The sequence below is a fragment of the Aspergillus ambiguus genome (genome assembly GCF_047715705.1).
Source record: "Aspergillus ambiguus strain CBS 117.58 unplaced genomic scaffold BDV59scaffold_24, whole genome shotgun sequence".
Taxonomy (NCBI): Eukaryota; Fungi; Ascomycota; class Eurotiomycetes; order Eurotiales; family Aspergillaceae; genus Aspergillus; species Aspergillus ambiguus.
Genome location: NW_027395537.1, coordinates 161,893 through 186,255, shown reverse-complemented (window position 1 = coordinate 186,255; position 24,363 = coordinate 161,893). Strand labels below are relative to the sequence as shown.

Below are 24,363 nucleotides of genomic sequence, written 5' to 3'. Positions count from 1 at the left end.
TGTAAACCGAGTTGTACTGGGGAATTACGATATGCAATGCAAGATATTATGCGGTTGGGAACTATGCATACTGGCGTCTGACAGATTCTACGGAGTACAGACGACAGAAGGCGTACGAGTAGAAGATAAGACGGCGTACGCAGTAGGATTGACGGAATGCATCACGATCTCGTCACATCGAGCACGATGATTAGGAGAGGTGATGAGGGTGGAGGGTGGAGCCTGGATGGAGATGGTGAAACACTAGGGGCTGGATAGGTCGGAGATCGGCAAAAGGGCGAGCAGGAGGAGAAGCGTCGAGATTTTTGGTTTGGGGGGGGGGGGGGGGAGCGTTTGGATTGAGACGGATTCGGGATTTCCGATGGGACGTGTTGATTGTGGACGGCGGAAGTGGATGAGATGATGATGGAGGTGGAAGAGTCGGGGGGAACGTGTCGTTTGGCATGGGCCGGATGAGGATGGTGGAAATGAGGGGCGAGTCAGGGACGGGAGGCGTACGGAGTAGATTGTGCGGAATAGTGATAATGTATTGAAGTATTCAAGTATCCATCTTGTATTCAGTCATCATCCTTACTGCGTAGATTCCATTCATAGATCCATCCTAGCGATATCAAGAAATACCGGGAACCATCGATCTTCCCGAGTGAACCATGGACAACCCGACTGGGTCGGTGGATTCAGATCTTGACAGAATGAATCACCATCCAATCTGCAGCGGAGAAGACCGGAACTGAACCAAGTGGTTGAGATGGATGGATCGACATGCAGGGAGGTTGAATCGGTACCTGAACGGACACGAGCTGGAAAGCTCTACGACGGAGGGACTGCGTACAATGGATTGTCTCATCACTGCAGCCAGCGTGCACCCCTCGCTCCCACCAGATCCCGAGCATGCAGGTCCACGACTGGGGGGCGACGATCAGCAGGAGGAATTGCCAGCAGGATGAGGGACTCGTTTAGGGAACGGTTCGGTGGAGCGGTTTAGTCGACAGAAGAGGCCGTCAGGAACCAAGGAACTAACCGGGACGGGATGGAACCCCGTGATTTGTCATGGATTCGAGGATTCAGGGGATCAGTCGAGTACGGAGTTGAGAAGAGATAGAGGAGCGAGAGAGAGAGAGAGAGAGTCTTTTATTTGGATGCAGGGTGCAAGGAATGATTCAGGCAGAACATAATAACAGAATAACAAACAGAAGAAGAAGAATAATAATAACCAGACTGAATAATCATCGTAGAATAAACAATAAAACGAATACTAAATAATAAATAAAATCGAATAAAATACTCCATACCAACTAGGTTAACCCGACATTAAGTTCTTCCCCTGGCCGATTCTCTCCTCTCTCCTCTTTTCTTTTCTCTCCTCTTCTCTCTCTCTCTCTCTCTCTCTTCCTCATCCGTCCTCTTCATCCCCTTCATCCTCTCTGGCTGGACCGATATGCTTCTCTCCCGGCCTGCCCCATTCCTTACCCTCTAACTACTCGTCCTTCATTTCCTCCCACCCTGGTTGCATCCGCTAGCTGTGCTACCTGCTTCCCCTCCGTCGGGTTGGGATTCGATTGCCTTTGGCTTCCCATCCAGCGTCTTCCGTTCGACGTCGATTCTTCCATTCTTCAATCGCTCTGCTTGTCTGAATTCTTTCGCTTCGTTTGGCGGGATTCGCTTCCGTGCCATCCCCCAGTCAGCCAACACCAACACCCCCGACCTACTCAGCGATAAATCTATATAGATACCTCTCGACCCCCATTGCTCGCCCACATCAGCTCACCACTCACCATGGGCCCCTCTCTCAGAGATCACGCCTTCGTCCGGCCCTCCACCCGCGACCGGCCGTCCACTCGCGATCAGGCGGAAAACTCTCTGGTCGTTCCCAGTCGCACCTCGTCTCTGCACTCGCGCATCACCCAGCCCATTCCCTCCCAAATCAACGTCAAACCCGCCCAACGGACCCCCAAGACCCTCACCCATGCCTACATGGTCTGTGGTGTCGGCCGGGAGCCCTCCCAGTGGGTTAGAGCGCCCGCTCCCGCCCAGGGCAAGATTGGCCATATGAAAGGCGCCGTCGGCCAATTCTGGTTGCCCGAGATCCTGGGGAGTAGTCCGCGTCTCGAACAGGACAATGAAATCGCCAAGGCCCTGCACTCCGCCATGAGGGTGTGTGCTCATTCCCTCCGGACCCCAGAACCCCAAGGCTAATCTTCCCTCCCCCAGGCTTGCTTCCCCCACGATGTCGAGATCTGCACCGGCAAGAGCCAACCGCACTGCGGTCATCATGCCTTCGTCTTGCAACAAGACTCGTCCCACACCCTCTACGGAATCGCCCTGCGCGTCTGGTCCCGGGCCGATGAGAAGCGCGCCGAGACCATCCGGGAGCTGCGCAAGAAGACCGAACCCGATTTCTACGACAACCCCGATGAGACCTACTGGATTCCCTACTGCCTGAGCTTCCTCTCCAGATACCCGCTGTACGACTTGCTGGGTGACTACCTGCGTGGCATGTGGATTCATTGGAACAAGGCCACCAACCTCTTCCACGCCGAGGAAGTCTCCCGCATCCTGAGCTTCCCGGCCCCCCGTCTCAACGACCTGGTGCGGATCGACATGAAGGACTACGCCCTCTGCTATCAGTTCCCCTCGTCGCCCACCGGCTTCCAGAACTTCTCCATGTGGCCGCTCTTCACCTGTCTGTCCATCCCCAACATCGTCGGGGTCGTCGAGGCCGCCGTCTCTCCGACTCGCCGCATCATCTTCGTCAGTCACTACCCGGCCATGCTCACCATTGCCGCCGAGACCATCCGGTACTGTGTGCGCATCTACGAGTGGAGTGGGTTGTATGTCCCGGTAGTCCACGCCCGCCACATCAAGGACCTGGTCCAGGAGCCCGGTCCCTACATCCTGGGTGTCACCGCCGAGTGTCGCACCCTCTTCAACGCGCCATCCGATGCCTTGGTCGTGGATCTGGACCGCAACTTTGTCCTGACCTCCAGCCCGCCCAACGTCCTGACCCCCGGTCAGCGCACCAAGTTCATCAACCGCCTGACCCAGGCCCTGAACGGCGATGTCACTCCCTCCGGCGTTCCCAACCACCTCCGTTCCGCCTACGCCGGTGGAAAGCTCATCCCGGCCGGTCAGATCATCGTCATGCGCGGTGAGGTCGAGAGTATCCAGGAGCCGACTTGGTGGAACCAGGACTCGGTGATGGGTGTGATGGACCATGTCTGTGAGAAATTGGTAAGTCAACGAGTCTATTGACCAGTCGATCCCACTGCTGACCCCTACAGGGACGCAACACCGGCATGAAGGCCATCTTTGGTGGCTCCGTCAAGAAGCCGCTCATGACCAAGGTCTCGATGCGTCATCTCAACGAGATCGTTCGTGAACGCAACCAGTACTCGCGCGACGCCATGGAGGCTTGGCAAGACTTCATCAATCTCAAGGGCCGCATGGACACGGAGATCAGCAAGGTCACCAAGCGCAACAACTTCCTGGTCGAGGAACTGGAGACCTGGAAGCAGCAGTTCCTCAAGTTCCAGGCCTTCGCCGAGCAGCTCACCAAGGAGACCTCCGACCTCAAGGTCAAGATCGAGAACCACAAGCGCGAGAACCGTCGCCTCACCGGTCTCATCGATCAGCAGAAGGATGACGTCGCTCGTCTCACCCTGCGTCTGTCTGGCACCGAGAAGCAGAGAGATGACGCCTTGGAAGCCTTGGTTCTCCAGCAGGAGATCGCCGAAGAGCTCGAGCGCGAACGCAAGCGTAACCAGAAGGAACTCTCCTCCCTGCAGCACAGCAATGCCGCTCTTTCCCGCCAGCGCGACGATGCCCAGCGTGTCGTGCTGCACCTGCGTAGTCTGATCAATGGTCAGACCCATCACATGGAGCACATTGTGCGCTCCATCGGTAGCCCTGCCGAACTGACCGAATTGGCCGAACAAGAGGCCGCCGAGGAAAACCAGGAGGCGGAGAAGCCGGAGAACAAGGCCGAGCCTGCACCCGCTGCGGAGACAAGCCGTCCCGGAAAGGAGGTCGTGAAGGACATGAGCCCCGAGCTGGAGCAGCACCTCCTCAGCCTGGGCAAGGAACAGAAGCGCCTGGCTCGCCTCAGCATCACTGACGTGGCCGACCGCTACCTGAGAGACAAGACGGATGCCATCTCGGACATCATCCGCAGCATCAGCGAGCAGTGTGCCGCCGCGGTGGAAGGACTCCACCTGGCCCAGGACGCCGAAGAGGAGGAGTCGGACGACTCCAGCAAGCAGAACCGTCTGGCGCCCGAGAGCCAGGAAGACCAGAGCTCCGTCCGTGAGGGTAGTGAGATGGGAGACGAGAACAACTCTTTACATCCCGACCAGCGCCACTCCAGCGTGCCTCCCACCCCCGACCTCGTGCACAACCGCTCCAGCACGTCGATGTCGATGGTCAGCAGCTCGACCTTCCCCGAGCGGTCCAGCCAGCAGTATGGCCCCGGAGAGATCCCAACTCGGATAGTCGAGGATGATGACGAGCACGCGCACGAGACGGACGGTCTGGACGACCACACCGAGACTGGCACTCTGTCCAAGCAGGCCAGTGAGGATCTCATGCGGCCGAACGCCTCTCGGCTGGTTGCGTAATTGCCCCATCGATTCGATGATGCAACGCTTTTCATTTCGACGACTTGGACATGACCTCTGCTCCCGTATCATTCCGAATTAGAGCGAGCTGTGCACAGGCACTGTTTACTTCTTCTCTTCTTCTTCTTCTGTTTTGGATATTCCCACTATCGTCTTGGTGCTCTTGTATGAGGATGTTTTATATTTACTTCTTTTGGCGAACTTGATTCCCCTTGGTTCGTTTTGCTCCTTTGGCCTGGGTGGATTGATTCTTTACCACTTGTGCGCTATTCCACCCTCAATCGGAGATTCTCCATTCCGTTTCGCACCCATCCCCGCCGGTGCTGGACCTTTGAGATTGTCAACAAGGCGCCCACATCCGGAGCCATCTACTCACTCCCTTGCTTCTCCTTCCTGTCTACCATTGTTGTTTCCTTTTGTCTATAGTTAGCACGGGGCCGCTTTGAAAGCCGCCTTGGACGTCTGATCGTTTGAATTGGATCCGTCTGCCGCGGGGTAGATTGGTTGAATTGAATTGTCCATACGCATCCGTATACTATTTTAGATATACATGGGAACTCGCGACCTCCGTAGTTTTTGAAAACCGTCATCCTACGACATCTTGCCCGGAACGAAAGGGTGTCCCGCACTCAATCCGCCACAGACCGCCCACGCCTGTCCGTTGACATAGCTACTCTCATCGCTGCCCAGGAAGAGCGCCACACGGGCGACCTCGTCGGCGACAGCGCCTCGCTGGAGGGGGTTCAACTGGCCGATCTTGTTGAGGGTGCCGCGGGCGCGGGCCGCGTCGTACATCGGCTGCGTCATTCCCGTCTCGATGACGCCGGGACAGATGGCGTTGATGCGGATGCCCGTGCCGGCCATCTGGTAGGCGCAGGTCTGGGCAATCGACACCACCGCCGCCTTGGCCGCGGAGTAATCGGTCGAGCCGGCGTTAGACCGGAGCCCAGCCACCGATGCCGTACAGATGATGGATCCAGACGGGTACGGTTTCGTCGCGGACGTCACTCTCATCGCCTGCGAGGCGTATTTGGCCGCCAAGAAGACGCTGTCCCATCCCGCTCCGTTAGTGGGGGTTGGCTCCTCCAATCGATAGATACAAAGAAAGAGAAGACACGTACCTGGTGCTGTTGGTGTGCATGGTCTGGTCGAACTCCGCCGCCGTCAGCTCGGAGAAGAGCTTGCCCGGCCCCGTGATGCCGGCGTTGGCGAAGTAGATGTCCAGCCGGCCGTAGCGCTGGAGGGCGTCGTCGACGACGGCCTTGACGGCGGCTTCGTCGGCGGCGTCGAACCGCCGCGTGTGCACGTCCACGCCCGGATACAGCTGCTCGATCTCGCGCTTGTGCGTGGCCAGGTGCGAGTCGTTGTAGTCGCAGATGTAGACGGCCTTGGCGCCGTTGTGAGCGTATTGGTGGGCGCTGGCGCGGCCGATGCCGTTGGGCGAGTTGGTGCCGGTCACGATGGCGACCTTGTCCTTGCAGCGGCTGTGGGTGGTCAGTGCCGTGTCACTACCATCGGTCTGCCCCCAGGTACGTACGGTCCAACAGAATCCCCGGCTACATGGCGGATCTTGGGAATGTCCTCAAACTTGCCGGCATCGGGGATGCCCTCGACCAGCTGTTGACTGATGGCCTGGAGGCGGCGCTTGGCGTGCATTCCGGAGGGGGGCATGTTGAGGAGAGGCAGTGTGGTTTAATAGCGGGGACGACAGACGATGGTATCCAGGATTGAGAGTTGCATATTTTATAACGCTGCCTGCCCGCAGCTCTCGGATGTTCCCCTCGCTCTAAGCCGGTTGTTGTTTTGCGGGGAGCCGAGGCTGAAAGCTGCCGTGACTAAGCGGATGACTAACAACATCACGTGTATATCACGTGCACCACGTCATCATCAAACGCGCTCGTCGTTTCCATCCAGCGCATTCTTCGTCTTCTCTCGCCCTCCATCCTGTCGTTGCGTCTGTCGTTTCCTCCAGTCACTCTTTGCGGTTGCTTTCCGGTCGTGGCCGGCTGACGTCTGCGGTCTGTGTACCCCCCATCTGCATCTCCGTCGCCAATCCGTCATTGCGTCCGGTTCTGCGACCCATTACGACATCCCACCGAGACGACAGACCAGGGATCTGGACTGTGACCCCACGCCCACGCCCACACCCACGCTTACATCTTCCTGCGAGGACCGTACACCAAGCCTTCATGAAGTCCGCAGCTATCCAGTCCGCTCCCCGGTCTCTTCACTGCTGCTCCACGAATCATGGCGGAGTGCGAAATCCCACCCCAGCCGGAGCATCGTTCCTCCTCGCGGACCTCTTCCTCCTCCAGACACAGTCAGAAGACTAAGCCCGTTCGCGCAAAGCCCCAGAAGCGTCTTTCCGCTGCCTCCTCCACCGCCACCACCACCGACCTCACCTCCTTCCCGTCGTTGTCGCCCGACCGCTCCCCCGAGGGTTTCATCGGCCAGCCCGCCCTCAACCGCGCCCTCACCAACTCCCTTCTGGAAGGAGATGGCGCCGAGGGTACCACAAGCACTCTCGGGAGCGACCGTCGCGCTACCATTGCCAAGCTAACCGACGGTGGTGGCGGTCCGGCGACCGGCACCGGCCGCGCGGCGCTGTTCGACGACGCCGTACCGATCCACGACTTCCCCGGCGCGCTGCACCTGGCCGATGACGCACACATAGAGCGGTTGGTCGCGAACACGGGCGCCGTCAAGCTCGTCCGCCAGTTCGCCCGCGATCTCGCCCAGCGGGACGCCGAGATCTCCGCCCTTCGCCAGCGCGCCGATGCCCGCGAACGCGAGCTGAAACGCATGCTGCGCGAGGTGTCCGTCTCCAACCAGGATATCGAGCGTCGTCTCTACGCTGTCGAGAACCCCACGCGCGGTGCGGAGGACCGTGACCCGGACGAGGGCGGCGCCGGTGGCCAGTCCCGTCAGCCGGTGTTTGGGATGCATGGGCTCATGCAGCAGGCCATGTCGGACGGCGTGGGGAGTCTAGTCGATGAGCCGGCCGATCCGAGCTCCTTGGCTCAGGCGACCCTTCGCGGGGTCCAGCGTGCAGATGGCGATGCGGCTCGGTCCGGCGCGTCGAGTGTGGAGTCCGGGACAACCAGGCGGAAGCAGACGGGCCTGCGGAACTGGCAGGATTACATCTTCGGCAGCGCGGCCGGAAGTCGCAAGACGAGTCGCGCCAGCAGCGTCATGAGTGATGTGGGCGAGGCTGAGGACGGAGATACTCAGCGTCCACGGAACCCGAGCAATCCATCGAGTCGGCGCAAGGCCCTTGACGACCAGCTGTTCCAGCCACCGGAGGAGCAGGCGGGCAGTCGTCCCCGTGGAGCGACGTCGGGCGCCGACGATGCCAGTATTCATTCGCGCAAGTCGTCAAAGTCGTTGTCTTCTTGGACGGTGAAGCTTTTTGCGGGCACTTCGCAGCCAAGCAAAGATGAAGCCGCCACGGCGGAACCGCGTGGCCGGGCTCCTTCGACAACACGGGAGCGCAACAAGGCGGACTCGTCGGCTCTGCCGGCCAATTCGAAAGGCGCAATGTCCGCCGTGGCTGCCTTGAATCGAATCAACAGCAATACGAATATGCATGGAGCGCCAGGACGAGCGGCGAATGGCCCTACGGGTGCTAGGACGCCGCAGACAGGGCGAAGAAATCCCGCTGCAAGCGTCTCTCTCGGGACTACCGCAGAGACGTCAGATAAGAACCCGACCAATCTGGGGCCCGTCGAGATGGACGCGATCCTCCCGATGGAATCACGGCCGCCTACTCTCTCGCCCATCTACAATAATTACCAATCGGGCGAGCTACTGACCGACCGGTTCGGTTTCATCTACGATCAGCGTCGAAAGAGGAGACAGAGAGAAGCGCATGTGTTTAAGAATGGCAAACGATTGAGCGCCGCCGAAACGCTTAGTAGCTTTCGAAGCGACGGATCTGATGCCGATGACGACCATGACGTGCAGAAATATCTGGCCATGGTGTCCGATCAACGCTCTCCGGTCTCGGCTTCACCCGATGACCCAGAAGCTGGCGGCGGTGCAGTACGGAGGTGGCAGGATTACCTGAGGATTCCCGCTGGCCCGACAGAGCTCCTCTCTCATACCCCCTCGGCTGGTCCGATCGTGTCATTGACGACAGCGGGGGAGAACAACCAATCCGCTGCGAGTGGTGACAAGCGTCCGTCCCTCGCCGTCAATTCCAACGCTCCTCCATCGGCGTCCACGTCTGCGGTCGTTGCTGATCGCCCCGAGTTCGCTGGGATGTCTACTGACGAGCCGGCTCCGAGCCTGATTGTCACCAATGAAAATGAACCGGTCAAGTTGCTTCTGGAACAGTTGACGGATCTCCATGACGTCCTCCAGCGGGACCGCATGGTCCGCTGGAACGAATTCCTCCGCAAGGTGCGTGCCGAGCGGCGAAAGGAAGGAGAAGCGGCTGCGGCTGCGGCGGCCGCAGGTTCCGATCGCCCTTTGCAGTCTGTCGATATGCCCGAGGCGTCCCTGACCGACGGTGAGATAGTCGGAATCGCTGGTCTAGGGAACAAAGGCAAAGTGGGCCGGGCGAAGTGGCGCGAGTTTCGGAGTCTCGTGCTTGCCGGCATACCGGTTGCATTGCGGGCGAAGATCTGGTCAGAGTGCAGCGGCGCCTCATCCATGCGCGTTCCCGGGTACTACGACGACCTTGTCAAAGGGGTAGGCGGGTGTGATCCGGACGCGTCCGTCGTGTCACAGATCGATATGGATATCAACCGGACCCTGACCGACAATGTATTCTTCCGGAAGGGACCCGGCGTCACCAAACTGAAGGAAGTCCTCCTTGCGTACTCCCGTCGCAACCCGGAGGTCGGATACTGCCAGGGAATGAATCTGATCGCCGCATCGTTACTCCTGATCACACCGACTGCCGAGGACGCGTTTTGGATCCTGACGTCCATGATTGAGGTCATCCTCCCGCAGCACTATTACGATCACGGTCTCCTCGCTTCGCGGGCGGACCAGGTAGTTCTCCGCCAGTATATCTCGCAGGTGCTGCCCAAGCTGGCGGCGCACTTGGAAGCACTAGGCGTCGAATTGGAGGCATTGACGTTCCAATGGTTCCTTTCGGTGTTCACCGACTGTCTCTCCGCGGAGGCGCTGTACCGCGTGTGGGACGTGGTGCTGTGTCTCAACGTCACGAGCGCCATCAACAACCCCGGTGCACCCAACACGGCCTCAACCGCCGCCAAGGAACCAACGAGCGGGTCAGCGGCTGAGGATATTGCCTCCGGGAGCGGCGGCGGCAGCACATTCCTCTTCCAGGTGGCACTGGCCCTGTTGAAGCTCAACGAACAACAGCTCTTAACCGCGTGCTCTACCCCGGCGGAGCTCTACACCTATATCAACCACCAGATGACCAACCATGCGATCAGCATCGACGGACTCATCCAGGCCAGCGAGGCGCTCCGCAACGTCGTCCGACGCGAGGATGTCGTCGCGCGGCGGGCCGACGCCCTCCGGGACATGCGCGAGCTGAGTGGCCATCGCCCGGCTGACTTGGCGGGTTCCGCATGATGCACGTCACGTTCCTTTACACGAATTTCCTTCTTGTTCATAGTGATACCATTTGTCTTTCCTTATAGACGGTTATGGGTTAGGTGCAATGCATGATTTCTGGCGTCAAGTACGGAGTACGGAGGCCTTGTAGTAGACGAATAGTATGTGGTGAAAGATGTAAATACTTGGACAATGGAGCTCGTCCATGTCCACGGGAAGGTTAGGGCGATACAGAAGCATGTGCAGCGAGACATCGACTCATCTAACATTCAATCGTGGCCAATATGCATATGCCCAATTCGGATATAAGCGAGGCAAAACCAAACAATTTCAACCAACAGCCGCTTCTTCTCCTCAGATATGTTTCATAACGTATCCTGAGCGCGATCATCAACCTTGCAGGGGTATCGTGATTGTGCCAGACAATATCTACAGGGAACAACAACAGGCGGAAAACAAACAGAGAGAGGGGCGAGGACGGTCCTCACCGCATCCCATCGGGTACCCAAAAGCGCCCATTGTCGAGCAAAGTGGTCAGATCGATCTGGTCCACGGCCGGACGAAGACCCAGGTCCATCACGTCGCGCGACACAGCCTTGATCTGTCGCATGATGGTCTGGGAGATGGCCCAGGTGCGGGCCAGCGACTTGAACACGCCGATGGTCAGCGTGAGGCGATCGCGGCTGGGGTCGGGCATCTGGCCGGCCTTCACGGAGCACGCAGCCAGCTGCACGATCGAGCTCAGGACCAGGGCACAAATGAAGAAAGGGGTGTGTTTGACGACGGGCATGCGGATGGAGGCCAGCGAGGAGATCTCGCTGGCGGCCTTGAGCGCCTTCATGGCATGCGCGTGGTGCGAGAACGCCGGGATGCTGCACGGCCCGTGGTGGCCGCAGATGACCTCGGCGGCCATGGCGGGCGACGACAGCAGGTCGGACCGCGGGAAGTGGAGGTAGATGGCCGCGCCGTTGACGATCATGGTGGCCTGGAACATGATCTCGTCGACGGAGCCGTCCGGGCGCAGCAGCTCCGCCTTGGACTCGGGGAGATGGTGAAACCAACTTGTGATGCGGGCGTCGATGGCCTCCACGTGGTCCTGTTGGCCCTCAACCATGTCCTGGATGCCGACGACGCGCCCGAGGATGCGCACCGCTTCGATGCGGTAGGTGAAGGATGAGAAGTCGCGCTCCTCGTCGGCGAACACGCGATTGTCGAATTGGGCGATCGTCGGGGGAGGCGGCGGGGTGAGACCATCCTGGTAGATGCGCTCCTCGCAGGGGAGCCCAACCTCTAACGGGACCAGGTTCGTGCGGAACGCGCGCTGGACGCCCAGCGCCGTCAGCATGCCCTCGATGATGAACAACTCCCACCACGTGCGTCGGAGGCATTCCGCGCGGACAGGGTCCCCCTCGCTCATGGTGGGCGCGAAACTGGCGCTCTGCATGCCCAGCTCGAACGCGAGGTCAACGGCTGCGGCGAGGCACTCGCCGGCTTCGGGTCGCTCGTTGCGGGAGTGGAGGACAATCGCTAGGAGCAGCAGAGCCTGGACCTTCTCTATCGAGGCTTCCTGTTCCTTGACGGTCGACACAACGGTAGGCCGATAGGTCTCGGGGGAGGCGGCCGGGGTAAAGTGCGCACCGATGAACTTGATGACCTGCTCCAGGAAGGGTGGGAGGTGGGAGCGGTACAGCATGCGGAAGGGCGAAAGGATGGGATGGGAAGGGTGGAAATAGGTGTAGAAGATATCGACGAGGTAGCCATCGCCGGGGACGGAAACAGAGGAATCGGGGGTGAGAGGGTCATTGGGGAAGCGGATGGGTTGTGAGGAGCCGGAGTGATCGGTCAAGCCGGGACTGGCGGTGGTGGATGAGGAGGGAAAGGTCGCGACGGGCATGTAAGGCACCGTATTTTGTAAGCTCCAATCAGGAGTCACATTGATCAAGCCGACAGATGGCGCATCGAACGAGGCGGCGAGATCGGCGGGCGTTTGCTCGGGCGACGACGGGTTTGCGCGTCGTTTCTTCGAGGGACCCTTGTAACCCCGACGCGACGGGGTGTATTGACATTCGGATCCGGTGGCGGCACACCGTCCACAGACCGGGGTTTTCCCATCACATTTGAGGTGTTTGTGCCGGCACAGAAGACAGGCCAACAGCGATGGACCGGCGACTTTTGGGGGGGTTGGGTTTTTGGCGGGAATGAAAGGATCGTTCATGGCGAGGGATGTGGATTCGCACGGATCATGGAAGAATTGGAGGTGGGAGAAGAGCGATCATCTATGGATGAGCAGCTGGATATGGGTGGAGCGAGCCCAACCGTGCAGCGGTACCTGAAGCGGGAGATGATTCGGGGGGGAAGAGATGGGTTGAGATAGACAAGAACGGAGGAGGGAAGATGAGTGAATAGATGGGATGAATAAGAATGTCGGGAGAGTGTGAGTGTACGAGGGATGGAGGGAGAGAGAGGGACAAAGAGAGAGAGAAGATGGAGATGAAGTTGATCGATCAATGGAGGGGCTGACTAATCAATACTGGTCACGGGCTGAGACTCTGCAAAGGGCCGAATACGCAGACATGATACTCCGAGAGGAAGATAATCGAAGGAAAAAGGAGAAATAGATAAGAGAACCGAATAGAATAGTATGGGTTGTATTTACGACGTGGTAGAAGCCGGAGGACAGCTGGATGGTGTATATGCTTATACTTCCCTGCCGCAAGCCTTACAGAGCGGGCATCGACATCTGCTCGTCCTTCGACGTCCTACAACTACTCCAACTACTCCCAAACACCTACACCGTCTGGTATCCTCCCTCCCCATCCTTCCAATTAGCCTCCTCCACTCATTCTTGTCGAACCTTTCAGTAAGTATATCCCTCACCATGCCTCCTTTCCCTCCCCTCGGCATATCGCTAACGACGACGTGGCGTCAACAGCAGCTCCTCCATCATGATCACTGACGACCAACTCCACCGTCTTGCCGTCTTCCTCGGCTCCTGTGCCATGATGCTCATCGTCTTCTATCATTTTCTCGAGGTCAATGCCAAAGATGACGACGCCGAAGACGTCCCCGTCGCGAAGAAGTCGGCGTCTGCATCCGCCGCAACCGCTTCCTCGAACACAACCACCGCAGCCCGTTCGTGACCGACATTCCCGTTTCCTCTTCGTCTTCTTCTCCTTTAGCCTGTTTGCTGTGATTTATGTCTGATTGCGAGGGATGGAACAACTGGATACCCCTGTAACCTCGACTGGAGCGACTGGTTGCAGCGTCGTTTAGGTGTATATTACTCGGGAATGATGGTTCCATATAAATTGATTGAACCGAACCGACTGGTCTTGTTGCTACGCTACATGCAATGCCTGATAATTGAACCCATTCCTCCCTATGCAACCTTGAACGCCGTCCCAAATGCAATGAAAAGCGTAGGCAAGTCAAGGCTATCATGCCGACCGCACTTCGTAAACACCCTCCTCGTCATTGACCCTCTCGTTGCGCGCCGGAGTCGCCAACTGGCACCCGCCCGGATCCAACCCAAACCCAACCTGTTCCTTCGCACGCTGCACCGCCTTCAGGACCTCCATCGCCTTGTCACGTTGCGTGTGTTTGCCATGCACTTTATTAAACGCTCGGATGGAACTGTCGCTGGTGGGGAAGATCAGCGAATCCTCGCCCCCAACTGCAACTTGATCCGGAATCGCGGACGGAATCGCGGGGCGGCCAGCATCGTCATCTATGAATCGCAAAAACCAAATACGTATTAACAAGACTCTCTCTCTCTCTCCACGGCAAAAAAGAAAAAGGACACAGAAAACGAAACAGCAGGTCATGTCACGGTTTTCTCACCAGTTCGGGGCACTGATGGTCCATCGCCCAGCTTCCATGCAATGGGCTCAATGTGAATATTCTTGACGTGTCGAAGAAGCTCCGCCGCCGGCATTGCCTCAGTCATCTTGCATCCGTTCCACTGGCAGGTGAGGGTGTGGGGGATGTGGGTCCGGCCGACATGTTTCTTCAAGGTTTCCAGGTTATGCAATTCGGCGACACAATTTTTCCAGTCGCATTTGAACACCGAGTATTTGACAGGAGGAGTCACTGGTGTGTCGGCCGCGGAAGGTCTGGAAGACTTGGGGGGACGGCCAGGCGGTCTCTTGCCTACAACCATCTTGGGCTGGGCTTGAGGAAGAGACGGCTTGGGAGATGGCCTAGGCGCCTCCTGAGAGGTTTCAGGACGACGGGAGGTCTGGCGTTCGTGAACGGGTTGTTTATGCTGGACCGACGGTGAAGTGTTGTTGACGGGTGACAGAGGTCCCGGGCCAGGCGGCGCGGAAGGCGGAACGGTTGGCGGTTGTTGGTTATCAACACGTGACTCTGTGACGGAAGGAGACGCTGCCCGTGCTGGTGCTGGCGCTGGCGCTGGCGCTGGCAGTGACGCAGGTTTGTCCGGATCAACCAGATCCCAGCGGAAAGTGGATAAATCAGACGTCATATCAACAGCCTCAAATGCATCGCAGAGACGAAAGAGATGGTAGTTCAGTGGCTTCTGTGTAGGATGCCGTCCGGCAGCGATTAACACATCCCGAGCGATGGTCCCGGGATTGTAATGGGTCCTTTTCACAGCGTCCGTGGTCTTAAATGGCTTGATGACATCTGCCCGGAATCTCAAAAGGTTTTTGGGGGTATTGGAAAGCGCGAACGATGACAGGTTATGTGGTGAACCGGGCGCAGGTGCATGGGAGGTCGGCATGTCTCGGATACACTGTCTCTTGGCTTGCGGGCCCTCAATCGCGGTGGACTTCGAGCGGGGCGCCATCATGGAGGTACTCGATGGGTATGTATTATGCTCGGGGTCAGGTCGGAGTGGATTTTGAACCGTCTCTCTCGGTTGTGGCGGGGGCGCGGTTGGTTGTGTAGTTGGGCGCGCAAAAGACTTGTAGACTGGTGGAAGCCGATATAAAGTTCCTTGGTGATAATATTGAGATGGGACCGGTTGGTGCCGTGTAAATTTTCGTGGGTTCATATACGAGGAGGGCTGCGATGAGGACTGCGAGTATGGCGGCACATATTGTGTTGGTGTTTGTGAAACGAGTGGTTCAGAGAGAGAAGGAAAGGCGGCCATCTCGGGCAGAGACTGAGGAAGCCCATTGGAAGCTCCAGAGTAAGGGAGATCCCTCAGATTCAGGTAGCTTTCCAGCCAGTTATAGTCATCTTGCGCCATGGGAATAATTAGGACTGGATTGTAGATGCGGCGCGAAGCGTACGTAGCTTCTAGATGAAAGAGATGGCCATAGATATCTGGACAGAATCAGAGAAAGCAGTCAAAGTAACAAGTGAAAGGTCAGTAAAGTAAATATGAAAAGTGTTAAGATAGTTGTAGAATGAAAAAGAAGGATGTCCGGTCTTCCCCAAGGAGCAAAGTGATGTAAATGTGATCGCAAGTTGCGACTCCGCGATGATCCTCCATTCCGCAGTTTCCATCTGACCGCCTGCCTGAATTGACGGGTTCGATCCGCAACTTGACAGCCAATCACCACGCGTACAGCCTAAGAGTATGTCATGTGACGCACATGTGATTTTCGGCTAAAAACCGACCTTTTTCTTCGATCTGCTGCGTCTCCATTTACTTCTCCTGACCATCTCTGAAACCAGCAGGATGCGAAGAACATGGCCATGACTCGGACTGACGCCTGTAGTTTGGCATATCTCATGCTCTAATTGGAAGAAATTAATGTGTTTCTCCAAGCAATGCTCTATCGTCTCGGCTCCCTCCGACAAGATCTCTCTCACTACATCCATGCCCAGAGTGGCGCCAGATTTATCTCCTCATCAATCCCGTCATCGGCGGCTTATCATGGTTGAAGAGGTATACGGCTGGCGCAGAAGGAATTGCAGCAACCACAAACTGGTCTAACCAGAGGTTTGTCTGCCTCGCTTGCAGACTCGCACTGATTCCCCATGAAGCTGCGAGTTTGAGAGTGAGACACATGCCGTGTATAATAGTCCCTTGTATCAATAAAGTGAATACTGTTCTTCCTGTCGTACGCCGTAATGAAACAATCGCATTGCTCAATATGATACAAGATTAATCCATGCTGAACCGCAGAGAACACATCATATCGTAAGGTATCATCATCAAAACCGTGCCTCAGCTCTACTCGCTATGTCCAACACACTTCCCCCACGCCGGCAGGCCACAACCCATGCCAATAAAGAGATACAGCAGGAAGATGACGACGACGCCGAGCAGGACCATCAACTTTACATTCTTCCACCACATGCGGCGACGCAGGCCGCGGCTGCGCAAGCGGAAGTCATGCGCGCTCCCGCCCAGCCGATCGGTCTTGTCAACAAGGAGGTCGATGCGCTCGCCGCGCTCGAGCACACGCTCGATGTTCTCCGTCATGATGCCGCGCACGCTGTCGATCTCGCGGCGCGCCGACGCGAGGGAGTCGGATGGCGGCGCGGTGTTGTACGTCTGCAGCAAGGAGCGCAGCTCGGTGTTGAACGCGGCGCAGCCATACGCCGGGAGAGAGGCAAAGTCGGTGCTTGCGGGTGGGTACGCGCCTAGGAACTTGCGCTTCATCTCGAGGAGGTATGCGAACGGGATGCGGCGGCCCTGTTCGGCCGTCGCCACGACGATGTAGCTCAGCGGCGCATACGAATTGGGTTCCTGGCGCGCGGACTCCTCCGACGGCCCGCTCGGCGAGTCGGCGATGTAGTGGACGAAGAGCCGCTCATGGGTGTAGGTGAGCTTTTGCGACTTGTCGTGGGTGATCTTGGGGAGGATGATGGAGGCGAGAGACGAGGCGGCGGTGGAGGAGGTGCCGGGGGAGGAATGCTCGGCGAGGATGGTCGTCCGATGGGCTATGCAGGAGCTGTTGATGAACGTCAGCCTAGCGGGATGGGGTTCGATAGGAGCTGACATACTAGAGCAGAAAGCTCGATGGTGTAGAAGAGGAGGCCATGGCGTAGCTCCCGCTGAGGTTGAAAAGGCTCGCACGGAGAGAATCTAGGGTGGAGGGTGGTGAGGTACGAGGAAGCTTATGGGTTGCAGTTAGCAGTTCGTTAGGTCGACAACCCCCCGTGACGTCGGCGCCAAGACAAACCCCGGATCGCGTCACGTGGTATAGACATTGAACAAGAATGTACGGATGAGGATCATTGCTTCATTCTTCTATCTCATTAGCTTCATTACAGGCATTCTATCCCCACACTTCAGGTTATTTCCGATTGACTCGACGCCCGGCTGTGAATATCCAACTCATCAAATTCACTCAATCCTGAAATGCTCACATCTCCCATAATCACTGTGTCACTGCTGTCGCTCTGGGTGCCCATCAAATCATCGTCCCCGTCCAGCGTTAGGGACAGACTATCAACAGAAACATTCTCGGAAGAAGACAGTCCAATGTTGCCTCCCGCTTCATGGGCTTGGGGCTCAGTAATCGAGTCCATAGACATCACATCAGCAGTTTGATATCCGTCCGTTGTTCTATGTGAAGCACCCTGCTCGGTGCCTTCAAACTCCCTGGGACCGATAATGGAGACCGAACTCGACGACGATATGGTACTACCCGTGTGAATTGCTGGCCCAGGTCGTGAAAACCCCCCTGTCTCCATGTCTGGGATGTCAGCACCTCCAAAGACGCCGCCGGAACCATCATCGTTGCCGCCTGCCCACAGGGGAAGGAATTTGAACTCATTGTCAGTCAAGCAGGTGAGCGTGTCGGTGATCTCGTATGCCATTGATCCCTTCCCGGACTGCGCCATTCTCTCCGCATAGCGCCGAATATATCTAGAGGCCTCTGTTATAAACGAAGTGAGGACAAAAGGCGCTCCAACATTTGGCGGGAAAACTTCTTCATGCCAGACATCGAGACTTTCAGTGTTGGGCGCCGGTGCCGCAAAGTGCCCCGTCCCGAGGTCTTCAGGTGAGTATGTTGCTCCGAAGAGATCATAGAAACGCATGATGTGATGCACCAGATCTTCCTGGCATACTGTTCTGATCTTGGCATTTGCCTGGTTCCCTAACGCCGGTATGTGAGCGCCAAGGTCCGCGAGGGAAGCACCTTTCATGTTCAGCATCTGAAGCTGCGTAGTGTATCCTCCTGAAAGGTGCTCATGCTTCAGTTTCTTCCAGGATGTTTTGCACATCAAGCGCTCCGGATAGCTCATATGCATGTAAGCCCAGAAGTACACCTTGGACGGGTATGCGCGTTCTGCCAGAATGAAAGACGAGTCCGAGACGGCAAGTCGATCATCGATCAGGTTCAAGACAATGCGAGCCCGGACGAAATTCTTCAGAACAGTGAGCAAGTCCTCCACAACCGACTGTTCTTCGGCATTTTGAGGAACATAGTTAACGACCTTTTGCATTGATGTTAAGGTCGATAGCCAGTGCATATCGACGCCAGCTAGTTGCACGAACTGATCGAGCACGTATTCGACGAAAGACTTGCTCGCGTACTCGACCCGCTGGAGCTCCTCATCGTCTAGAAAATCACGCACACGCCCATGTAGTGTCCATTCTGGTCTTTTGAGCATTACAGGCTTGTGCGAATGGGCGACCAGTAGCAAGGCTTCCTCTCCCACCAGAATAGAGAAGGCGTCTCGGCATAGATAGCTGCATCTAGTCCCGCAGGCCACTCTGTATGCCACTTCGGGTTGGGTTTCGATCAGGCGGGTATTTGTCGCAGTGTAGAGCCAGGCCAGAATCAAGTCGCAGACACTGGGGACGGTGGCAATCTCGAAGATTCGGGAGAGCGAGAAGAACGTCCAGAATTTGCAGGGGGAATCTAGAACCGGTTGTAGTCCTTGGAGTGCTTGGAGTATATTCTCAATGCCGATGCGATGGCGACTGGGGGAATATTCTGCTGGCAGTGCTTTTCTCTCGGGGTCATAGAAACCAGGCTCTCTGGTAATCCGAGTTCCTTCATCCCCACCACCGATACAAGACACGGGTAACTGCCAGATCTCCGCGAACTGCGTCCAGGTCCTGATGCCTATGGGACACGATAGCTCTGTCAAGAAGATCACGGCGTCGTCATCCTCTGAGGGAGGGGTGAGGTCGATCACATATTTGATGCTTTCGGGGAGCTGTCCCCGTAGGCCGCGACGCTTGATGGTACGTTCCTGGGTACGCGGTTCAAAGAGCTTTTGCAAGTACGGAGACCCCGTGTCCAAGAGAGGCTTGCTTCGAATTCGGTGAGGGACTGTTTGGTTCAGACGCGGGACGCTTGAACCCGAAGACTCTGGGGGCGCAGGATCGATATACGCGAGGGTGTCCGCATCTTCGAACATGAGAAGAGGAGGGAAGGGAGTTGAGGACAATTTAGGGAGCTCATATCTAAGGGTCTGTAGCTGTTCTCCAGTGCGAGGGACACCTTCTTCCTCGTAGTCTAGATTGTCCATGGTGGACAAGTGGGCAGGTATGCGCCAGTCAGACAGTCTCAGTATTCGGCTGGAAGGCACATACGAGACAGAGGAGGGAACATATGAAGAGGAAGATGATATGGATTAGGTGAAGATGATGGGTAGACGAGGTGGGGTGAAGCTATGAACTAGGCAGCGATGAGGCTGTGCTGCAAGACGATCATGCAGGGTTGAGCCTCATGCACAAGCCCCGCTCGCATAGATGCCATTAACTACCCCTCGTAGTCTACCTAGGTAGCACTGAGAACCATAGTCATGGGTAGATATATGTTGTTTATATCCCGTTTATACATCGAACGTAGCATGTGCTATATACCTCTATACATCTAGCAGTCGAGATTCCACCGAGAGTTCGTCCGAACGGCGTCCTTCGCTGCTTGTCTTGCTTTTGCGGGATCCTTGAAGTTTTCTATTTGAAGCCTTCCGTTCGACGCGTTTTCTCTTCTCACGCTGGTTGCCCCGAAGCTCATCAGGTCGACTCTGGCTCCGGCTAGTCCCTTCACGACGAAGGTCCTTCACCTCTCGAATGACTTCACGGAATCCTTCTTCGATGTTGTTCATTCGCGCCAGGACGAGTTTACTGAGCATGTCCTGGCTACTACTAGGGCTGTCTGGCCGACGAATGCCGCCCGTTGCATATGCCATCTGCGTCGTCAGGCTCATGGGCATGCCGCCCAGGAAGCCATTGGCAATCGCTCGGTTGTCGCCCAGATCAGACCCAAGAGCATCCAAAACAGATGCCTTGCGGTGTTCTCTGTATCGAGACTCCGGGGCCAAGAAGTTGCCCAGGTCCGGAACGGACATCGGGTTCGATCTCGGCATCGTCAGATTGCGACTGCGACTGTCATCCAGGCTGTGTCTTCGCAGCGTCCAATGGTCGACAGAAGTCGAGATGTTTGCAGGAGCCCCGCGCTCTGGAGTCCTAGTGTGACGCCGAACGGGGATAGATACCGTCTCGCTTTCTTCGCCATTGCTGGCCGGCGAAAGAGGATTGTACAACATTGTGGCGGCGGAAGCGTTCCGCGTGTGATGCCGAGGTCGCCGCGTCGGACTGGTTTTGCGGGACTTTGCCTTTGCTGTTGACGGCCTTGAGCTGTAGAATTTTGGCGTCGCCTTTCCGGGGGTTTCCGGCGACCTTCCCCAGTTGTTGTCCGCCGGCGTTCGGTCGTCGTCGCTTGACCGCTGGTCTTCGGCACAGTCGTCGTTATCCTCACTTGTAAGCTCGTCGTCGCCTTCCATTCCGGTGTGTCGTGAAAGCTGTCGCGTTCGCGTGGGAGTCAAGAACGCCCGTCCGGGGCGTGGGGTCTGTGGGGAGGAGGCAATGTGATCGACCTGCTCCTCAGGATTAGAAACCGCAGAGCGATTCGATGCGGTGAAATCGCGCAGGCTTCGCGTTCGCCCGCTCCGCGCTGGGTAACGCAGTCTTCGAGGGCGTTTTTCCAACCGACTGACTTCGTCGGAATCCTGCTCATCAGGTGGATGGACGGGGCCGGAACCCATGTTTTTCATCCAGTTGTGCACGATATTGTTGCTCTCTCGGGTATCGAGATCGCGTCGGCGGCCCCGAACCGGCCCTTGGAAGGGTTGTCGAAACACTTCCTCGAGGGCACGGTCCTTCTGATACGTCGCGACTGACGGTTCCCGTACCAGGCGTGGGGCGTTGGAGTTGAATGCCTTGAAACGGCTATGACGGAGAGGCCGAGGTCGGCTCGCTAGCGCGCGCGGAATTTGGGGGTCAACCAAGTCGGTAGGCTCGACCACATTCGAACTCAGGATCGTCTTCTCGTACAGGCAGATCGTGAACAGGATCGGCAGATGGGTGATCTTGATAATTGTGCGATTAACCCGAACGAACTGCCGGAACGGCATCAGATAGCGCAATGGCGTGATAAGCCAGGCGAGGATGTTGGTCGGCGCCACATAAGAAAACAGGGCATCCGACTTGACCATGGAGATGGTGTTGACCGCGAACAAGAACTGGTGCTCCTGGTTGGCATTCTGGACGATACTCATGAACGAGTTGGTGAGGACGGTGATCAGAATGGTGACAACCACAAAGTGGCAGATGAATAGGAAGATTGTGAGGATGACCTTTCCCAAGGTATTGTACTCATCCCAAAGTGTCCAGGCGGTGGGGGTGAAACCCATCAGCATTTGGAACAAGGCGAATGCAACAGAGCCCGGGGACTGATCCGGGCCCTGTCCGAAGGAGAGAGTAAATGCGACAAAGAAGCCGCTACAGGCGATGATGATCAGAAGAAAGACGGCGACCAGGTCAGAGGCCATTATTCGAAATGCAATAAGGAGTTGCGAAAAGTATCGATAGTGGTCAAGGACGGAGAACAGTCGGGGGATGAGGAGAACTGCGTTCGCAGCCAGGATGTCGTAGGCCTGGTTGGCAACGGCGTGGGTGCGAGTAATCGGCATCAAGGCGCCATATAGCCGCATGCAATAGTAGCACAGCAGGAGGCATAGAATGCCGAGATCGAACAGATTCCAAAAACTCATCAGATACAGGCTGAATCCCTGTTCATTGAAGCCGACGATCTCATCCAACATGAAACCAGTGCTCCAAAACCAGAACACAACCTCCAGCGACGTGATCTCCACATGTCTCCTCTGCAAGACTGCGAGAAATAATGCCAGTAAGACGGCGAAGGATAGCGTTGAAAGGAATTGTCTATACCGAGGCACTCTCAATCTCGAAAGCTTGAACAATGACGCATCTCTTGGGTCGTAAAGAGTCACGGAGCGCCGCAAATCAGACGACCTCGGGTTGGAGGCGTTAGTCGACTGGATGGTCGGAGGATTGCCCGACACGGCGCCATATAGGCGGTTACGATCGCCTGTGGGAGGTGGAGTGCGGTGGAGATAGTCGGCGGCCGAATGAAAGACGATGGTGCCCGCCCAGATCGCTTCTAGCTGTTGTACAACGAGGGGGTGAGACAAGAATCGTTTGGCCTGAGTCCGGATCGCGATCTCGAGACACGAGATACGCGCTGCTCCTGGGAGGACTTTGGGTCCCGAGGCGGGTTGCCAGCCACCTCCGGCTCCTGGTACCGGTTGGCCTTGCAGCGGATAGAACTCGTACAATAGCGCATCGATCAATTCCCTCGTAGTGTACTCCCTCAGCAGCTTTATGGCGAGCAGTTCGCTCACCATGGCGCGGGTTTGGTTGACACCGCTGTTGCCCGGATTGAGATGAATTTCTTTGTTGAATTGCAGACAATTGGTCAACAACGCGTACAAGGTGGCTCGGGAGAAGTGATAGGAACGAATTTTCTGCTGGATGGGTTTGACCAGGAACTGAGAGACTTGAGGCGACCGTAATTGGTCCCAGGTCAAGGTGGTTTCGCAGCGAGCAACGATGAGGGGACGGATGGCGTGGGTGATGTCGTAGACGGGGAGGGAGTCTATCCAGGGCCATGTCAGAGAAGGATTGATGCGCAAGATTGAGAACCGGTCAGAAGGCTCATACCTAGGTGGGAGGCTGAAAAGATGGGAAGGAGAGGGGTGGACTCGATCGGGCCATCCTCCTCTTCGCCATCGGCAACCTCATCGTCGTACTCGGTCTGCTCGATCGCATGGTCGACATCGGGATGATCGCGACGGTCATCGTATCTCGATTCGGGGTCACGCTGGAGAATCGGCCAAGCTTCACGCGTGGTGTACGGGGAGGAAAAGGGAGAGCGTTCGGCATAGACGCGTCGTTTCTTGGGGCGAAGGAGGGAGGCCAGCATGATTGGAACCCTGGGAGAGGATTCAATGGGGGAGGATGGACGACATGCTGCAGTGGTCAGGAGGAGACGCGGGGTGAGGAGGGAGAGAAGCGGGCTGGCTGATGAGGAGGGCGAGGGTGGTGAGTGTTATCGATGGATCATGCTCCGCGTGACGGACGAGAGATTTAACGGGCCGCAGCCGACCAGTCCAGAACTAAGGGACGGCGGGGGAATTCTTGATTCTCGCGGCAGCTCACATGGGCCTCTGGAGATATGCAGCTCCAGCAGTGGAGGGGGCGATCACTGCAGCACGGGGATTGTAGTGGTGTATCGTTGGTGGATTTGGATGATCGTTCCGCATAGTTTACTGTAGATAGGAGGATAGATAGGGCTATAGTATTCCCAGGGAATTTTCTATGACGAGACAAGTTCTTCTTCACTTGTACTATTCGAGTGACGAATTTATGGAGTTTTGTTAAAAAGTAAAGATGGATTAGTCCACTTCATGAGTGCAATCTGCATACCTCTCTGGTCTGGAAATATATACTTCCACCGAGGTAAGTATATCATGCAACTAAACAGCAATGGACCGTCGAGGAAATAATTAATAAGCTTTTTATGCAAATAGCCTGGTCGATCCAGCCATCTGCAGCCACACGGTCCTGCAGTGGCAACGAAAACTTTTTCATTGTGCGTATCTGGTGTTGAATATTGACAAACTGAGGTAACACATGCCTAAGATCATCGTCATTGATCCCTTAGGTACTATCTTTCTCTCGTATGCCTAGTTCGATCCTTCGTCTACCGATAATCTTATCGCTCGATCTAAATGTGCCTCGCATATTAATAGCACCCCGTGTACTCCGTACTGCGTACATATGCAATGCACCCACCCTGCACGATATGACGTCCATCCACCAAACCACCAACTAAGTTTTCTCTACACACTACACCATATTAGTAGTGGCGATTCTTCCAGATGGGGCAACATCAATCCCAAAATGGGATTGTCCCACTCGTTCCTTCCGCCAAGTGTGAAGAAAAAAAAGAAAATTCTGCAGGCGGTGGTGCCA

At 56.5% G+C, this 24,363-nt stretch overlaps 10 protein-coding genes across 10 annotated transcripts; 3 read left to right on the top strand and 7 right to left on the bottom strand.

Annotated features, from left to right (window-relative positions):
- Positions 1-1,388: 1,388 nt before the first annotated feature.
- On the top strand, positions 1,389-5,139 carry BDV59DRAFT_181959 (DENN (AEX-3) domain protein). The gene is made up of 3 exons (XM_073690316.1): positions 1,389-2,154; positions 2,212-3,231; positions 3,282-5,139. The coding sequence occupies exons 1-3, from the start codon at positions 1,777-1,779 to the stop codon at positions 4,611-4,613; spliced, it is 2,730 nt and encodes a 909-aa protein (XP_073546294.1). The 5' UTR covers positions 1,389-1,776; the 3' UTR covers positions 4,614-5,139.
- Positions 4,927-6,392, bottom strand: BDV59DRAFT_65402 (SDR family NAD(P)-dependent oxidoreductase). The gene is made up of 3 exons (XM_073696842.1): positions 6,151-6,392; positions 5,735-6,097; positions 4,927-5,661 (listed from the first exon to the last, which is right to left on the bottom strand). Exons 1-3 carry the CDS (start codon positions 6,282-6,284, stop codon positions 5,205-5,207), a joined length of 954 nt encoding a protein of 317 aa, XP_073546293.1. The 5' UTR covers positions 6,285-6,392; the 3' UTR covers positions 4,927-5,204.
- A 375-nt stretch (positions 6,393-6,767) lies between these two features.
- On the top strand, positions 6,768-10,396 carry BDV59DRAFT_65413 (TBC domain-containing protein). The gene has a single exon (XM_073696843.1). The coding sequence runs from the start codon at positions 6,861-6,863 to the stop codon at positions 10,161-10,163; it is 3,303 nt and encodes a 1,100-aa protein (XP_073546292.1). The 5' UTR covers positions 6,768-6,860; the 3' UTR covers positions 10,164-10,396.
- BDV59DRAFT_65399 (uncharacterized protein) lies at positions 10,195-10,521 on the bottom strand. Its single transcript, XM_073696841.1, has one exon. It carries the CDS (start codon positions 10,412-10,414, stop codon positions 10,226-10,228), a length of 189 nt encoding a protein of 62 aa, XP_073546291.1. The 5' UTR covers positions 10,415-10,521; the 3' UTR covers positions 10,195-10,225.
- On the bottom strand, positions 10,397-12,573 carry BDV59DRAFT_65414 (Zn(II)2Cys6 transcription factor). The gene has a single exon (XM_073696844.1). The coding sequence runs from the start codon at positions 12,358-12,360 to the stop codon at positions 10,630-10,632; it is 1,731 nt and encodes a 576-aa protein (XP_073546290.1). The 5' UTR covers positions 12,361-12,573; the 3' UTR covers positions 10,397-10,629.
- Positions 12,574-12,889: 316 nt separating this feature from the next.
- BDV59DRAFT_181955 (dolichyl-diphosphooligosaccharide--protein glycosyltransferase subunit 4) lies at positions 12,890-13,472 on the top strand. The gene is made up of 2 exons (XM_073690315.1): positions 12,890-13,005; positions 13,078-13,472. The coding sequence occupies exon 2, from the start codon at positions 13,091-13,093 to the stop codon at positions 13,283-13,285; it is 195 nt and encodes a 64-aa protein (XP_073546289.1). The 5' UTR covers positions 12,890-13,005; positions 13,078-13,090; the 3' UTR covers positions 13,286-13,472.
- Positions 13,473-15,629, bottom strand: BDV59DRAFT_181953 (putative C2H2 finger domain protein). The gene is made up of 2 exons (XM_073690314.1): positions 13,986-15,629; positions 13,473-13,872 (listed from the first exon to the last, which is right to left on the bottom strand). The coding sequence occupies exons 1-2, from the start codon at positions 15,355-15,357 to the stop codon at positions 13,583-13,585; spliced, it is 1,662 nt and encodes a 553-aa protein (XP_073546288.1). The 5' UTR covers positions 15,358-15,629; the 3' UTR covers positions 13,473-13,582.
- Positions 15,630-16,163: 534 nt separating this feature from the next.
- Positions 16,164-17,173, bottom strand: BDV59DRAFT_181950 (synaptobrevin family protein). Its single transcript, XM_073690313.1, has 2 exons — positions 17,067-17,173; positions 16,164-17,014 (listed from the first exon to the last, which is right to left on the bottom strand). The coding sequence occupies exons 1-2, from the start codon at positions 17,102-17,104 to the stop codon at positions 16,291-16,293; spliced, it is 762 nt and encodes a 253-aa protein (XP_073546287.1). The 5' UTR covers positions 17,105-17,173; the 3' UTR covers positions 16,164-16,290.
- Positions 17,174-17,283: 110 nt separating this feature from the next.
- Positions 17,284-19,741, bottom strand: BDV59DRAFT_181949 (uncharacterized protein). Its single transcript, XM_073690312.1, has one exon. The coding sequence runs from the start codon at positions 19,548-19,550 to the stop codon at positions 17,355-17,357; it is 2,196 nt and encodes a 731-aa protein (XP_073546286.1). The 5' UTR covers positions 19,551-19,741; the 3' UTR covers positions 17,284-17,354.
- A 102-nt stretch (positions 19,742-19,843) lies between these two features.
- On the bottom strand, positions 19,844-23,806 carry BDV59DRAFT_181948 (ion transporter). Its single transcript, XM_073690311.1, has 2 exons — positions 23,050-23,806; positions 19,844-22,984 (listed from the first exon to the last, which is right to left on the bottom strand). The coding sequence occupies exons 1-2, from the start codon at positions 23,309-23,311 to the stop codon at positions 19,890-19,892; spliced, it is 3,357 nt and encodes a 1,118-aa protein (XP_073546285.1). The 5' UTR covers positions 23,312-23,806; the 3' UTR covers positions 19,844-19,889.
- Positions 23,807-24,363: the final 557 nt, after the last annotated feature.